At 51.4% G+C, this 15,618-nt stretch overlaps 4 protein-coding genes across 4 annotated transcripts; 3 read left to right on the plus strand and 1 right to left on the minus strand.

The window, feature by feature from the left end:
- Nucleotides 1-87: 87 nt before the first annotated feature.
- BU24DRAFT_61609 (uncharacterized protein) lies at nucleotides 88-979 on the plus strand. The gene has a single exon (XM_033534472.1). The coding sequence runs from the start codon at nucleotides 255-257 to the stop codon at nucleotides 882-884; it is 630 nt and encodes a 209-aa protein (XP_033378944.1). The 5' UTR covers nucleotides 88-254; the 3' UTR covers nucleotides 885-979.
- A 463-nt stretch (nucleotides 980-1,442) lies between these two features.
- Nucleotides 1,443-6,867, minus strand: BU24DRAFT_61589 (uncharacterized protein). The gene is made up of 2 exons (XM_033534471.1): nucleotides 6,067-6,867; nucleotides 1,443-5,512 (listed from the first exon to the last, which is right to left on the minus strand). Exons 1-2 carry the CDS (start codon nucleotides 6,381-6,383, stop codon nucleotides 1,549-1,551), a joined length of 4,281 nt encoding a protein of 1,426 aa, XP_033378945.1. The 5' UTR covers nucleotides 6,384-6,867; the 3' UTR covers nucleotides 1,443-1,548.
- Nucleotides 6,868-9,680: 2,813 nt separating this feature from the next.
- On the plus strand, nucleotides 9,681-13,361 carry BU24DRAFT_61629 (uncharacterized protein). The gene is made up of 3 exons (XM_033534473.1): nucleotides 9,681-10,570; nucleotides 10,651-11,783; nucleotides 11,838-13,361. The coding sequence occupies exons 1-3, from the start codon at nucleotides 10,142-10,144 to the stop codon at nucleotides 13,171-13,173; spliced, it is 2,898 nt and encodes a 965-aa protein (XP_033378946.1). The 5' UTR covers nucleotides 9,681-10,141; the 3' UTR covers nucleotides 13,174-13,361.
- Nucleotides 12,917-13,860, plus strand: BU24DRAFT_61636 (uncharacterized protein). The gene has a single exon (XM_033534474.1). The coding sequence runs from the start codon at nucleotides 13,236-13,238 to the stop codon at nucleotides 13,806-13,808; it is 573 nt and encodes a 190-aa protein (XP_033378947.1). The 5' UTR covers nucleotides 12,917-13,235; the 3' UTR covers nucleotides 13,809-13,860.
- The last annotated feature ends 1,758 nt before the right edge of the window (nucleotides 13,861-15,618 follow it).

Here is a 15,618-nt window from a genome sequence, read left to right on the forward strand (position 1 = left end):
AAACCCAGAAAATCACACAAACAGAATTCAAAAACAACCTCGACATAATGTCAATGTCCGTGATACCTATTCTTGCCCCTGATATCTCCGCCTCAAACCCCAGAGACATATCAAACAGTATCCTTCCATCTGACCCTCTTCCTCTCTCTCCCCATTCCAACCACAAATAACGAAAATAAAAAGATGTCACCTCCCTCAGATATGTATATACGATATTTTCGTCCAAGACCACACCAAACAGCATAAACAACTTCATGGCCCTCATCTCCCTCACATACCCTCCCCTTCAAAGGGAGAAAAGAAAGGAGGAAACTCACAGATATGCTACCATTCAGAAACAGAGAAAAGAAGGAGTAAACCCTAGGCGTACCTACATAGTAGTGCTCTTTCTCTACCCCTATCGATTGTATCTATCCATCCACTTACAAGCCTACCAAACGAATCTATACGTCAAACGAAATACCTCTAAACTCCATACCTTTTCTCTCTCCCTTCCCCTTCCATCCATCCAGTCCATTCATTTCTACAACCCCGATACACCAAACCAATTTTTCCTCAGCAAACTTTCGCTAAAAAGGACTTCCTCCCCAACTTCCCTCCCTCGTTTCCTTTTGCTTTTTTCTCTTCTTTCCAATTATCTCAATTTAGCGCTCCCAGTTCCCCGGGCGCGGTCATCCGGCGAAGTTCGCGTTCGTGCCCCGATGGCTCGTCATTGGTCGGGGTGCCGGGTTCGATTCATCCGAATATCGTGTACTCGTTATATGATAGGCTGGTGGGAGGGGGAAGTGGCTGCTGATAAGCTGGAAGGCGTGTCTTTGTGTCACGCGAGCGGTAGTATCCTTTTGACTCGAGAGAAGGAGAGAAGGAGGGAAGAAAGGGCTTAGTTTGTAAAATATTATTGTTATTATTATTGATTAAGTTTCAATGATGGGCGTCGAAACCAAAAATGTCCGACGGTCTAAAGTAACTATGGGTATAATCGCATATCGTACACTCTGAATTCGATTTTGATACAAACCTCGACTTCACGACAGGGTCACATCAACGTTCGGCAAAGGATTCGGACGTCAACTTCACGTCACACGGGTCTTCGATCTTCGAAAGAAGGAGACCCTGCCCCGCAGGCACGTGTGAGTAATGTTCACAAATCCGCATGGGTGGCATGGTCGTTGGAAATAAAAACGTGGTTGTTCGCGATCCTTCACATCCGCTTCCAGCCACCCGCAGCCGGGGAAGACTCGCACCAGCCTTGGCGCATCCGCGTTTGAAAAGCGGTGTGATGTATGCAGCCGCGGGCATCGCATACAAGTCGTTCCCGCTCGTACATTGGACATCATCTTCGGGCCTTTTGGTTCTTTTTGCAAAGTGCCGTGGGTGATGTCAAAGCATTCGCTTCATCAATTAGCTGTGCCCGATGCCGGCATAAAGCAAGGTGCAATTGTACACAAAGATAGATAGTCGGAGGCACGGCTGAATTCCGAGTAGCACCCAGGCATTTTGCCGGCCCAGTATTGGCTCGTCCGGGGGAATTTGAGTTGATGCTGTGTACTAGTGGCGTTCGTCCTGGGGTCCAACGACTCGGACTCGTCGTCCATCATCTCTCTTGGCCACCGCCGGCGGTTCGTTCTGTGCTGCGTCCTTTGACACCGCACCAGATTGCCCGAAGGTTCCTCGTACAGCAGAAACGGCCTTGCTTTCGGAAACTTTCCAGTCGTCACCTTTTCTGACAACCTTCATTCTCTCTTTCTCTGCTTTCTTCGCCAGAAGCTCTTCGATCTTAGCGTCTCGTCTGTTACCGCGAACACAGTCACAGAGGCAGCCTTCTGTTGCACAGGCTCCGTCTGATAGCGAAGAGTCCGCAAACCATGTGGAAAGGCAGTTCGTATGACCGCCGTGGCCACACAACGGGCACCACGTCCACAATGTCGCTTTGGGAGGGGTGGGCTTCTCTGGCACGGATGGGCTCGATTCGTGTTCTACAGATGTATGTTGGTCAAAGCCAGAAACGGGCGGTAGGGAAGACCGTTTCCGGCCGTAATCCCTCTCCTTCAAGCTCGAACGTGACTTTGACTTTGACTTTTTGGACGACACGGGTTCGAAGGCTGGATATCGACCCCAGCATATAGGACAAGGTGCCTGAGCTCGCTTACAGCTCTCGCATCGCATCTTATCCTGGGGATTGTTAATTGGTGACTTGCAGCTCAAACACAGTAGGCCAAGCTGAGTATCCTTCAGCGCCTGCTCGTATACAGCAGGGTAGGTAGGGTATGCGAGACGACGAAGAGATGCAGCCGAATTATACAGAGAGAAGCTATGCAATTGAGAGTGGTACGTGTGCAAAATGGCTTCTGCCTGAAATAGATTGATGCCTGTCGCCAGCAGATCGGTCAGTTGGGTAGAAATCACGGTTTGGACCTGAGTGGGCGTCAGTCCCAGCCCAGACAGTGTGTCTGAAAAGATTGCTTGGACCTCGGCATCATCGAAGCTAGACTGCCCAGGCGAAGCAGCTTGTGGCAGCAGAGGTGTGAGGAGCAGCAGTAAGAGCGACGACATCTGCGCCTCGAACAGAGTAGTCGTGTTGAAGGTCAAGATGTTGTTTACGAGGCCGATCACTGAGAATGCCGATCCTTCCTCTGCGTCAATACGCATGGCTTGATAGTCTGACAATAGAATTCCTTGCTCGGCTGACGGGTCAAGTGCCGGAGGAGCACTCTCCGTTGCATGGTGCAGGGCTGCAGGAAGCCTCTGGCCCTGCGGGGATCGAGGCTCCTCATGGAATTCAGGCACAATCGTCCCGCTGGCTTCCATGTCAATGCTGTAGTCTCGAGACATGGATGCTCCGTCTCTGCTGCTCAAGTAGGCCTCTGATTCGGAGCTATCATGACGCAGGAGCTGATTGTTGCGGCGCAAGTTCTCTATATCTTGGACAGCACGTTCTTGACTGCTATATTCGATCGACTGTGCCGTCCCGTTACGGGCCGAACCTTGCTGCTGACCGCCCCGTACGGAGGGTATGTCCCTGCCGATTTCTGACATACCAATCGGAATGGTCGTGGGGGATACCTGAATGCTTTTACCCAAGGCCGAGGTTCCAGCAGCCCGCTCATTCAAGATTTGAACTAGCTCTGCAGATCTTGGCGGCCCAAAACTAGAGCCTGCAGGAGGATGCTGCCACGCTTCTGGTATTGACTCCATGCTCTGGGATTGGGACTTCCCACTAGCAAATGAGTCCGGGATCGAAGTACCCCGCTGCGAGTCAGTGGAGGCAGAAAACATGCCAAAGCTTTCGTCCGAATTGTGGCGATCCAGTCGAGGCGGTATGTGGATGTTGATCCCGTGAGAATCGGTAGGCTCCAGACTCAGCGGTGCTCGCGGTGGAGCCCGCCAACTGCCGACCATGGCTCGACGTTCGTCCAGGTCGTTGGACGAATACCAATGTGGGCCGCTGAAGTTGGGTCGATCCGCGGCAATCGTGGGATCCTCGTCTCTTTGGGCCGCCGTTTCCTTCCCTGCCGTGGAATGCGGGCCTGCAATGGCTGGTGGAAGCTTGATCTCTTCTTCATGCTCCGGATCGGGAAGCTGAGACAACTGACGCGAAGCCGCATCATTTGCTCCAGAGCTTGTGAGAGGTCGCGCAAGCGGGGTTGGGAGGTTCGAAGTACTCTCGTTTGCAGAGAGCAATTGAACTGTATTGTGAGACGCCTGTGGTTTGTCAGGAGCACCTAGGATGGCACGCACGGCAGGGTTCTGTGGAGGCGGATGAGCGGGCACTGTGTCATGTGCCATCACAGGCTTCGAAGCGGTAGTGTCTGCTACATCAGCGGCAGGTGGCACTACTGCGGCAGGCTTAAGCTGCAATAAACGCTGTTGTCTGTGCAACTCTGCCCGGCGCCTGGTCGCAACCGCAATTGACAACCCAACTATCCTCCAAGTCTCAGCTTGCCTGTAGAACGCGGCTCGCTGTGCATATTCGGCATTCTGGTCAAACACATGCTGGACGTCGGCAAAGGATTGCAAGGTAGGAGGGTCGGGAAGGGGAATTGCCCTGTACTTCTGGGCAAGATATGAAAACACCTGGATGCTCGGTGCACCAGGCAGCATGCCACGGAAAGCGAGCTGATTTGGTTTGAAGGAGTCATTATGCATGGCCATAGAATCGGTGAGAAACATGACCTTGGGTACTATGTCTGATGGAGGGTTACTTCCAAATGACTTTGTCGAACGATTGCTCGCTGTACGCCCATGATGCTTCTTGATGGAGGAGCTAAGGAAGCTGTCATCCAGACTGTCATCCGCGGAACTTCGCAGGCTGTTCTTCTCAGGGCTGCGTTTCTCGCCTAAGTACGTGTCATCAGTCGAGTAGTCGAGGCCTGGCGGATGGTGCCGGGCCCTTCGCTGCGCAAATCCACCCATCTCGCCACTTGGCGATACTGCAAAAGCCTGCAGGTTGCGGCGATCCACGATCTTGGGGGCCAAATGAACATCATTCTGCTGGAAGACACCTTCTCTGCCGACGGTCCAAAGTATATCACGCGAGTGCCAAAGCATATCAGATGGTGCGCTGGGGAATTTGGTGATCTCCCGAAACGGAAGGTAAGGACGCCGAAAGTCCCATACGTGTATGGCAGGATGGTCCCTGTCGTAAGATGTTGCCAGCTGCGTGCACTGATACACTCCCTTTTCGTGGTATTCGTCGGACCAGTAGGGTGGCCTCCATCTTGCCTTATAGACAGGGTAAGGCGCGGTCAGCACGAAGGCGGGCTTCTGGCGCCGGCCGTCTACAGAGAAGTCCCAGACCTTGACGGTCTTATCGACGCCTGCACTGAGCAGGTGCTTGCCGTCCGGGTGCCAGTCGATCGAGGTGCATATCCGCTGATCGTGGGCCGTGATCTTCTGCTTTGGACCCTTGCTGTGCCGAAAGTCCCATCGCTGGATGGTGCCATTGTCAGTCCCGAAAGCGAACTCTACGGCGTCAGTGGGGGACCATTGGACATCACGAATGCCACCGTTGATACCGGCGTACTGATCTCTACTCGGACAGGTCATGATATCCTTTTTCATGTCTCTCAAGTCCCACAGACGCACGGTGGCGTCATGGCTTGCGGACAGCAGTAAATGGCCTTGATGGGGGTTGAAAGCAATCTTGTGGACCTGGCGAGTGTGTTCGTGTAAACGAGCCAACTCGACGCCAGCTCTATTCAGGTCGTACAGGATGATCTTTCCATTTGCGGCGGCGGTTGCAATATGCGTGTTGAACTGGCCATGGGACCACTTCACATCATGGATGGTAAGTCCCTCACGCTGCCGGGCGTGGGAAGTGCTATGCTCAGCAGCATTGATGACGGCGGCGCGCAGGTTCGTCTCTTCGACGATCCTTGCATCTTGGACGCGGACAGTCTTGAGAATCTCCTTGCCGGCGAGGACAGCGTGGGTCCTATCGCGGTTGATATCGAGGGCGGAGATATCAAGGCCCGTTTTATGGCTTGCATCTTGCGACAAGCCAGTGCGGATGCTACATGTGATGGTAGAACTCAGTGATGGGCCAAGGGGAAAGGGAAGCGAACGAATAACTGTCGAGACAACTACTACATGGACGGGACGGTTGGATGGATTGGATGATATGCGAATGACAGGATGAATGAATGAATCAAGGGACGGACGGGAAGAGTCGGGCACAGGAAAACGGGAACGACGTCGCGTGGAGGCGGTGGGCCGGTGGATTTCGGGCACGGGTGGATGCAGCAGACAAAGACAACCAGTGGCTCTTGAAAATGCCGCGCTGTAGGAGGATAAAAAGAGGCAGACGTGATACAACGTAAGACGCGGCAGACCGGGAAGGCGGCAGGCGGCAGGCGGCAGGAAAGAAAAAAAAAAAAAAAGGAAAGAAAACGAGGTAATGGCCAGTAACGAACGACGGTCGGCGAGTGACCAGTAACGAAGAACGAGGGACAGCAGAGATGCAATGCAGGGTTGGTGCTAGATAGGGCAGAGCAGAGTCGAGTCGAGTCGAGTAGAGTAGAGTAGATGTGTGGTGATACGTAGGGCGATTAGGAGAGGGACACTTACCCGGGCAATCTTGGTACGAGCGGATTGGGACGCCCACTTTCGGGGCGATTCGTTTGGGAGCTGGCAGGCCGTGAGCCGTATGCGGTCAACGGTTGGGTCACGAATCGGGAGAAGTATGAGGTTGTTTTGGGTTGGGGTGGTGGTAGCGGTGGAGGAGGTGGGATTGCGTTGGCGGAAGCAGTGGACGCCGCAGTGGTTGCCGCAACAGAGTCGGAAGCAGAAGCAGTACCAGCAGCACCAGCACCAGCAGAAGCGGAAGAAGAGGCAGCACCAGCAGCAGGATTGGATGGGGCACGGCGTGACGGTGGGTCAGCCATGCTGTTGCTGTGGTTGTTTCTGATACCAATTGATGCAGATACAGATGCAGATACAGACAGATATAGACAGATATTACTGATCTGATGCCGTTGGTCGAAGAAGCAGAAGTTTGATTGTTGTTTCGAGAACGGCAGCTACGACCGAAGTGCCACCGTCGGCGCCGAAGGGGAAGCTTGGAGGAGCTTGAGCTAGAGCTGTATGGCCTTGTTGTTATTGTGGCCGCTGTTGCTGCTGTGCTGTGCTGTGCTGTGCTGTGCTGTACAGAGTACTGTGCTGTATGAAGGAATTGGACCAGTGGGGGTGGGGACAAGGAGGAGGAGGAGGGGTGGTGGTTGGCGTCAGGTACCGTGCCGATACCACGAGAACATTGTTGACGTGGTTGGATATCCGCTAGAGTGGGAGTTGGAGATGATGAGGAGGAAGAGGATGAGGATGGGGTTAGGATGACACTGGACACTGGAGGGATGGGATGGGATGGGATAGGATGGAGATGGGTGGATGAGATGGAATGGGGATGGAGGGATGCAGGCACGTCGCGACCATGGACCAGTGTCGTTCGTTAGGTTAGCTACAAGTACAAGCTCGTAAGCGAGCAAGCGATCGAGTAATGGAGAGAATATGACAATCGCACACTACACAGTACAAGCATGGCAAGAAGCAATTATTCAGTAAGTACGGTGTAACTTCACACAAATAGGAAAGGGAAGAAGAAGATGAGGTGTAAATGGGAAAAACAATGATGATAGAAACGGAGCGACGGAGGATTAGGAAGCTAGTGCGATTGATAAAACCGCCGACGGTGAGGTGAGGTGGTGGTCACTCTCTTGAGGCCTGAATTCTGAGTCCTGCTAGAGAGGGATCATCATGATATTCGCCATCACTACTCATGTTCATACAGGTTCGTATTCATATTGGTAGAGCGGAAGAGGAGAATCAATGTGTGTGCACAGTTGATACGGTATGTAGTTAGCTGGACGGGCAGGTAATAAGATGGAACGTTGCCCTCTCCCTCGATGGATTCCCATTGGTCAATCAATTGATCGCGATCGATTCTTGTCAAAAGGTTAGGAGAGTGCTGACGCTGTAAGTAATAGACCACAGGAACACAAGAAGAGAGATAACGACATAGAGAGAGGGAGATCGGTAGAAAGAGTATATAGAGATTGGTTGGATGGATGTCGTATACCCAACCTATGATGCGCAATTACATTTACTGTGTATGTAGGTACACGAGGTGCATGCAGTGCTCGTACTCGTATACTATGGGCTGTAGTTACTGTACAGTGTATGGGTGTTCTGCACTCAACGGTGAGAGAATGACAGCTGTACAATATAAACGGAGTGACAAAGAGTGTACCCAATGATAAAAATGTGTCTGTTCAACTATAGATTCTACCACCACAAATGAGTATGCGATATCACTTGTGTACCTGATGTGTGACGGAGTACTCCGTACAGTGGTCCGCATATACTTCGTATACTGTTGTAGGAGAGTGAAGACTAAGTACTCCGTACGATGCTTGATATGATGAATGATGAATGATGAAATGATGAATGATGAGGATGATGGTGATGATTAGTAGGTATAGACGGAGCAAGCAATAACTGGAGATGGTTAACTATGGAGATGGGATTTGTTTTAGGTATTATGGAGTATTATTAGTTGGTCGACTAACAAAGTATTAATTAATTATTGGATTGGACATGTATTGTAATATTATTGTGGAATAAAGGTGGGTAGGGGTACGTACGACGACGAGCTGATGCATACGGGGCCAGACCTTTTCGAGAGTCAAGACACAATCTAGCGAGGCGGGACGGAGACGACGGGGCCAGACCACCATCAGAGATGACCAGACTATTGTATTACAACAAGACCAGGCAAGACAAGACTTTTGGGTCTTGGGGATCTAAGGAGAGAAGCTCCATGCAGGCCGAGAGACTGGTTGCAGATTGGCAGCGTGCAGCGTGCAGGTTGCAGCGATGCAGAGATGCAGATAGACTGCAGCCAGACTGCACCTCGCATGCGTGTACGGTAAAAGTACAAGGGCGGACAGACAGACACACAGTAGGGCAGGACAGGTCAGGGTATTGACGACGGTAGAAGGGTAGGGGAGTGGAGGGTGGGTTACGCGCTACGGAGTAATCGAAAACCTGATCGAACAAGGATCTAGGCAATTATGTTTTTGCATCTATGTGTAGGCTACGGAGGGCTGTACCTGTATGTATGTGGTGGACGGTAAATAACGAATGAATCTTGTCATCTTCAACAACCCATGATGATGCCATAGCCTACCTTAGGTACCTGGTATGTATGTATGTATGTACCTTGTCTGTATGTACCTACATACAGTACATACGCCGTACAATTCCTAGTAGAGAATACCAGAACATACAGACATGCAATGCACTGATGACGATGAGAAAGGATGCGCAAGGAAGTAAGTTGTAACTATAGGAAGCTCACAATGCTCATACCGTCCATCCATCCACTCATTCATCATCCATCATCCATCCTATGGCATCCTATGCCGCCAGTTCATCTCCATGTCCGCACTGCAGATAGTCATCCATCCAACCATTGCACAGTAACAGTGTATCTATCTATATCCTTCCATCATCCTACACGGTACACCCATACATGCATACAATCATCCATCCACAAGAACGGCCCAACCAACCCATACAATCCATCCACACACACCCACATAGTTACAGTGTACTCCGTGTACACACACACACACAGAGGCAGACACCCTCCCACACCACACACACACACATCACAGGGATTCGCTCATGATCCGATGGCTGCTCAAAAGCCCATTCGGGACTAGCGCAGATCGTAATCGGATTAGCCTGAGTGGTGGCGCGTCTGTGGGCGACAAGCGGCGGCGACCAGCTTCGACTCTGTTACCTCCAACCTTGTAGACGAATTATTCCCTTGCCCTACTACCCTACTACTTAGCATACTAGTAGACTGGCTACTTACTAAAGTACGGAGAAAGTCTTAGCAAGTGGGAAGAGAAGGACGAAGAGATGAAAAAGATGATGAAGAGATCGTGTCAGGACTAGGAGGTGGGAAGACATGAATTGGATGAACTTCTTCATACAAATCCAGAGAGAAAAAAGCACCTCACCACGAGTATTACTCGAAGGGAGCTAGAAGAAGAAGAAGCAGCTGCACCATTACACCATTAATACACCTTTTACACTTCTCCAGTTACATATTACACACACCCTACGAGACTACGACCTTCTTTTGTTAGTATACACTACGGGAGAGGCAGTACTCCCACCACTATTACCAACTACTAGCTACCTACCGAGTACCTCCTACTAGCTACTACAACCACCACCATACATCTCTACCTCATACATACTCTCCCTCCCCTCCTCCTCATACATTTCATACATCTTCATCCTCTTCCTCCTCCACCTCCACCTCCTCTTCCTCTTCTTCTTTTCTTTTCTCATATCCTCCCCTCCCATTCCCTCCACCCCACCCTTCTCCCTTCCTTCTACTAACATACAACAATCATCTATCTCTCCTCCTCCTCCTCTCTCTTCCCTCCTACCTTCCTCCCTCTCTTCTTTTTCTCCCTCCACCACCATCACCACCTGTCTCACATCCCCCCACCTCCGCGCCTGGTGAGATCTCTTCGATACCGAGTACCGCCTTCCTCCACTCGGTGAAGCATTGCATTGCATTGCTGCCGCCGACGCCGACGCCGCTGCTGCTTGCATCACCACACCCATCATGGCCGCGCCGCTGGATGTCGAGGCCTCGCTGAACCTATTCACCACCAACGCAACCTCCCCCGAGTGGATGCGCCGCAACCATGACCTTCGCTTGACCGTCAAGATCTTGCAATTCGCCTATCCCATCTTTCTGCTCGTCTTCTTCCTCGCCGCTTTCACCGCCCGCAGCATCCTTGCAACTAATTCTAATTCTAATATCTCCAAATCAAACCAACTCGGCCCTGGCGGCAAGCCTCTGCCCGCAAACGACCCAACCCGCAATTTCGTCAAGAAGACCGTCACCGACGACGTCACGCAGAGTCAGAAGCGCCTCTTTGAATGGTTGTCTCTGGCCACCGCCCTCACCTTCCTCGGAAATGCCGTCAATGTCATCGTTCATGCCCTATACGCCCGCAAGGAGAATTGGTGGTGCGGTCAACACACCGTCGTATGTTCAATTGGTCCCCAACATGCCTGAAAGGAAAGGGAAAAGGGGAAAAAATATCATTCTAACATGCACATGGCTAGATCTACCTCGTCGGCTCCTTCTTCATCTACTGCCTTTTCCTGATCTCCCTCCTCGATTCGAAACCGTCTCCCACCGTCGCCCATCTTTCAACATGGGTCGTGGCAACCGCTCTCGAAATCGTCTTGCTCGGATGCTCCCTCGCCATCTACACACATACGCACAAGGAACCTACCGCGAAGAAGCCCGCCCACCCCAGATACCGCTTCCACATGACCGAATGGGAGAGCACTGAAGTTGCAGTCGACCTGCTCCGCATTGTGCTACTGCTCACCCTTATCGCATTCTACTTCATTTTCGTTGTCCTACCCAGGAACAGGAAGGCGTCACAAGAGGCGGGAAGCTCCAGCGAGACCGCATCCTTGCTTGGTGGGGACCGCGACGGTCAGGCCGAGAATGGTCACGCGAATGGCTATGGCTCAATCAATAATGCTGGTGGCAAACCTCCGCATAGTGAGGGTGCTGCTCCGCCCGCTTGGAGTCGGCCCACGGGAGCTCCATCGCGCAGCTGGTGGGAGTACCTCAAGGGATACCGTGTCTTTTTCCCTTACTTGTGGCCATCAAAGGACCGCCGCTTGCAGTTGGTGGTAGTCATCTGCTTCCTGATTGTCATCGCTCAGCGCATCATCAATCTGCTCGTTCCCGATCAAGTCGGCAAGATCGTCAGCACCTTGGCTGGTGAGCGCGCAGGCAACGCATGGGCCGAGATCCTGATCTTCATATTTTTCCGCCTCGTCCAAGGCAACAATGGCTTGCTTGGGGCTCTGCGGTCGACGCTCTGGATCCCGGTGGGGCAATATTCATATCGCGAGTTGTCCGTTGCGGCATTCGAGCACGTGCACAGCCTCAGCCTCGATTTCCACCTCGGCAAGAAGACTGGCGAGGTCTTGTCAGCCCTCGGAAAGGGTAGCTCCATCAACACCTTTTTGGAGCAGGTGACCTTTCAGGTCGTCCCCATGCTCATCGATCTCGCTGTCGCCATTGGCTACTTTTTGATCAAGTTCGACGCCTACTATGCACTCGTGATTGCTGTCGTAACTTTCTGGTACATCTATCTGACTATCCGCATGGCCCAATGGAGAGCTGAAATACGCCGCGAAATGGTCAATGCGGATAGAGAAGAAGATGCAGTCAAGTGAGTATCTGTATCTCCACTCTATGCGACGACACCCAGACTAACAAAATGCAGGAACGACTCCATGGTTTCTTACGAGACCGTAAAGTACTTCAACGCTGAGGCGTACGAATTTAACCGTTACCGCAATGCAGTCAACAAGTTCCAGACCGCTGAGTACCAGGTCTTGTTCTCGCTTAACCTCATGAACATTACCCAGAACATGGTATTCATGCTCGGTCTGCTGGCTACATGCTTCATCGCGGCGTACCAGATTACGACGGGCCAGCGCGAAGTTGGCAAATTCGTTACCCTGATCATGTACATGGGCCAGCTGCAAAGTCCACTCAACTTCTTCGGCACCTTCTACAGGATGATCCAGTCCGCCATGATCAATTCCGAGCGCATGTTGGAGCTGTTCAAGGAGCAACCGACGGTCATCGACGCTCCAGATGCGGCAACGCTCCCGTCGTGTGAGGGAAATCTCAGGTTTAACGACGTCCATTTCTCTTACGACACGAGGAAACCGGCCCTCCAGGGACTCGATTTCCACTGTGCGCCAGGGACCACAACCGCGTTTGTCGGCGAATCCGGTGGTGGAAAATCCACCGTATTCCGGCTCATGTACCGATTCTACAACACCATGTCTGGCAGCATCCAGGTCGACGGACACGATGTCGAGGAGCTCACCATTGATTCCGTGCGGCGACACATTGGCGTCGTCCCCCAGGATACGGTCCTGTTCAACGAGTCGCTCATGTACAACTTGAAGTACGCCAACCCCGATGCGACGGATGAGGAGGTTTACGCCGCATGTCGTGCAGCTTCGATCCATGATAAGATCCTGGGCTTCCCGGATAAGTACGAGACTAAGGTAGGCGAGCGTGGTCTCCGCCTCTCCGGTGGCGAGAAGCAACGGGTGGCGATTGCGCGTACCATTCTGAAGAATCCCCGCATCATCATGCTTGATGAGGCCACCGCTGCGCTCGACACGGAAACCGAGCAACACATCCAAGAAGCGTTTACGGCGCTAGCGCAGGGCCGCACCATGCTGATCATCGCGCACCGTCTTAGCACGATTACTCATGCCGACCAAATTCTGGTTCTCCACAAGGGCAAGGTGGCCGAACGAGGCACGCATGAGGAGTTGCTGGAGAAGAACGGACACTATGCAGCCATGTGGAAGAAGCAGATTCGCGCGCAACGCGCAGCAGAGCAAGCGAAGATCTTGAAGGACAAGGCAGACCGCCTCCGACGGGAGTCCAAGGATGGCAACATCAACTTGGACGACGGCAGCTCCAGCCATTCCAATTCCTCGAGCGACGATGAGCGAGCCAAGAAGGTTCGTGGAACTCCCTCGACGACCGAATACCAAGGCAGCGACCATGGCAAACCTGCCGGACACCCCTGAATTTAGGGTATTCAGGTCCAACAGTGTCTAGATCGGAACGCCTGAGATTCTCCCTTTGAGTGATGCAGACCTGCATCGTCGGTGTACAAAACCACACTCTCACATTTCATAATTTTTTTCCTCCCTCTTTCCTTGCGGAAAAGCGTTGCCATATATTGCTTGCCCTCTTTCGTCGTTTGTTCATCGTTTGTTCCTTTTTTGCCTTTTCTGATACGTTCTGTTCATGTCTCACGCTCACGGCTCACGGCTTGGGGGCACTCTGGGTCTGGCGTTGTTGGGTAGCATGTCTTATCATCTGTGTTTCTTTCTTTCCAGACGCAAACCTCCTATACGTTCTCCACTTTCCAGCTTCTTTTTCTGGTACTGGCGTTCTTTTCTATAATTTCGTTTTCGGGTGGGCAGTCAGGGGTGGATTCAGGCAATGGGGGTCTTTGTGGGAGGGGGATTTTGTCGTAATACCAAAGAAAGCCAATGAAGGACATATGGCGGGGCGGCTTGTTGTTTCTTGCACTTGCACGTTACTCTTCCGAAAAAGAGGGGACGGACGATCCATCATGGGTTTATTCTCCACCGTCCCAGTTATTAGGGATAAGATGAAGGGAATGAAGATGCACGCCTCAAGATTGATAGACTGATGATGAGAAGAGAGGCGGCGGTTACGCTACGCCTAGGACCTGTCACAATCACAGGCACGGGAATGAATTGAGGAGAGTAAAGAGGAGAAATTTTTTCCCTTCATCATTGTCTTTTTTCTCTCTTTTTGGCCGGCCGGGTAGACGGGAGGGGATTCGGATCACACTTTTTCTCTCTCACACAAAAGATTATTATCTCAGAACAAAAATGGTACAGAATTGAATGATGATAAAAGAATGAACACGTATCGATCCGTCTATGCATGTGCCTGATGTTTGTCTTTGACATTCACTTGTTGACTCATTAGCTCTATGTATGTTGAAGTCATCCATCATGTTCTCTCTCCACCGCCGAAAGTACGTGGGAAAGGGGGAACAGATTGATCCATACATCACAACATGAACAAGTCGAATATAACTAACCCGCATTCTTCCCTCTGTCGCACTTAGAGGCGCGAGTATCTATCTATCAATCAACTACACGCACCCATCTCTCAATCTCCCTACCCTCCACTTTCCACACATCCATCCGTGCTTCATCTTCAAAATCATGACGCCATCTTCATCACCATAGACCACCCCTCTGTCCCCTTCCTTCCTTCCACCTCTCTCTAAAACACCTCCTCCCCCCGAACAGCATTTCTGTTCTGACGTACATGTAGACTCTTGGATTACATCAGACGAACCGATAGCCGGCGAGTTAGGTAGGTAATTGGATTTGACATACTTTTCTTGTCTTGTATTGACGTTTACCTTTCTACCTTGCTTTGCTTTGATGCCTTTTTTCCATGGGAAGACGTTGGGGAAGGGGAGTTACATCTGCGCCGTGAGCGGGCACCTAAAGATAGCCAGAGAGGGAGGGAGAAATGCAGGAAGAGTGTTTGTGTGATCGTTTATGATTTACAGCTTTTGCTATTGATTCTGCTGGTACTGTCACTGCTAAAAAGTCCCTTTATCAATATGATGAGACTGAATGTACCCCTTGTAAATGTTGGCGCTGATCAGCTTTAATCTTGTGGAGATTTAGGCTCAGGCATGGAGATCAAGACCATGAAAATGGGAATCAGATGAGATAATGAGGAATGGAAACGGTCGATGTGCTGGTTTGGTACGAATTAGAGGTGTTGTGTCTTGCTTGTACTTTCATTGTCCCTTTTTACAAATGTAACGTGCTGGAGGGGTTCTAGGGTTGAACAAGACGACAGAAAGTCACATATACACAATCCCAACACGCACACATCCCATCCTTCCCATCTCAAACCAAATTACCTATACAGATCTTTCACGCACGCATATGTGTTCCCCCACGATCGTGCAATTCGAGACCTCAAACCAGCGTAAGCACACATATTTCGGTACCGAGACCCTGGAGAAGGATTCAGGGCTGACCTGCCGCCGCTGTCTCGGGGCGGGCGGCGATCGGACTAATGTCGTAGGTGGGTGCCGTATCCGGCGGGGCGGGTCATGGGCACAGTGCACACCATAACTGACGATGGGAACTACAGAGTACAAGCACGGAGTTTTGATTGAGGGTTAGGTGAATGTGCAAGTTGTTATGGTAGAGGGGATTATTTGGCTTGGTTTGGGGGGAGTGGGATTGATTTGATCGATGGGGAGGGTTGAGGTATGGTGGAGTACTGGTACTCCCAGATGGTTTGGTACGAGGAATAGTTACTAGTCAGTCAGATATAGGGCGGATAGAATCTCCATACGATCGAACAAGATGAAAGAAAAACCCGAACCTTGAATAATAAGTCATTTTTCAAGTAAGGTGTGTGGGTGTCACGAGTATGTACGAGTAGGGAGCCTCTTC

Source organism: Aaosphaeria arxii (assembly GCF_010015735.1).
Source record: "Aaosphaeria arxii CBS 175.79 unplaced genomic scaffold BU24scaffold_11, whole genome shotgun sequence".
Lineage (NCBI taxonomy): Eukaryota > Fungi > Ascomycota > Dothideomycetes > Pleosporales > Aaosphaeria > Aaosphaeria arxii.

Excerpts from the sequence above, each read along its gene's own strand:
- BU24DRAFT_61609 (XM_033534472.1), top strand. The coding sequence starts at position 255 with ATGGCCCTCATCTCCCTCACATACCCTCCCCTTCAAAGGGAGAAAAGA.
- BU24DRAFT_61589 (XM_033534471.1), bottom strand. The coding sequence starts at position 6,383 with ATGGCTGACCCACCGTCACGCCGTGCCCCATCCAATCCTGCTGCTGGT. Across the intron at positions 5,513-6,066 it reads CTCGTACCAAGATTGCCCGG|CATCCGCACTGGCTTGTCGC; the intron begins GTAAGTGTCCCT and ends CATCACATGTAG.
- BU24DRAFT_61629 (XM_033534473.1), top strand. The coding sequence starts at position 10,142 with ATGGCCGCGCCGCTGGATGTCGAGGCCTCGCTGAACCTATTCACCACC. Across the intron at positions 10,571-10,650 it reads GGTGCGGTCAACACACCGTC|ATCTACCTCGTCGGCTCCTT; the intron begins GTATGTTCAATT and ends GCACATGGCTAG. Across the intron at positions 11,784-11,837 it reads AGAGAAGAAGATGCAGTCAA|GAACGACTCCATGGTTTCTT; the intron begins GTGAGTATCTGT and ends AACAAAATGCAG.
- BU24DRAFT_61636 (XM_033534474.1), top strand. The coding sequence starts at position 13,236 with ATGCAGACCTGCATCGTCGGTGTACAAAACCACACTCTCACATTTCAT.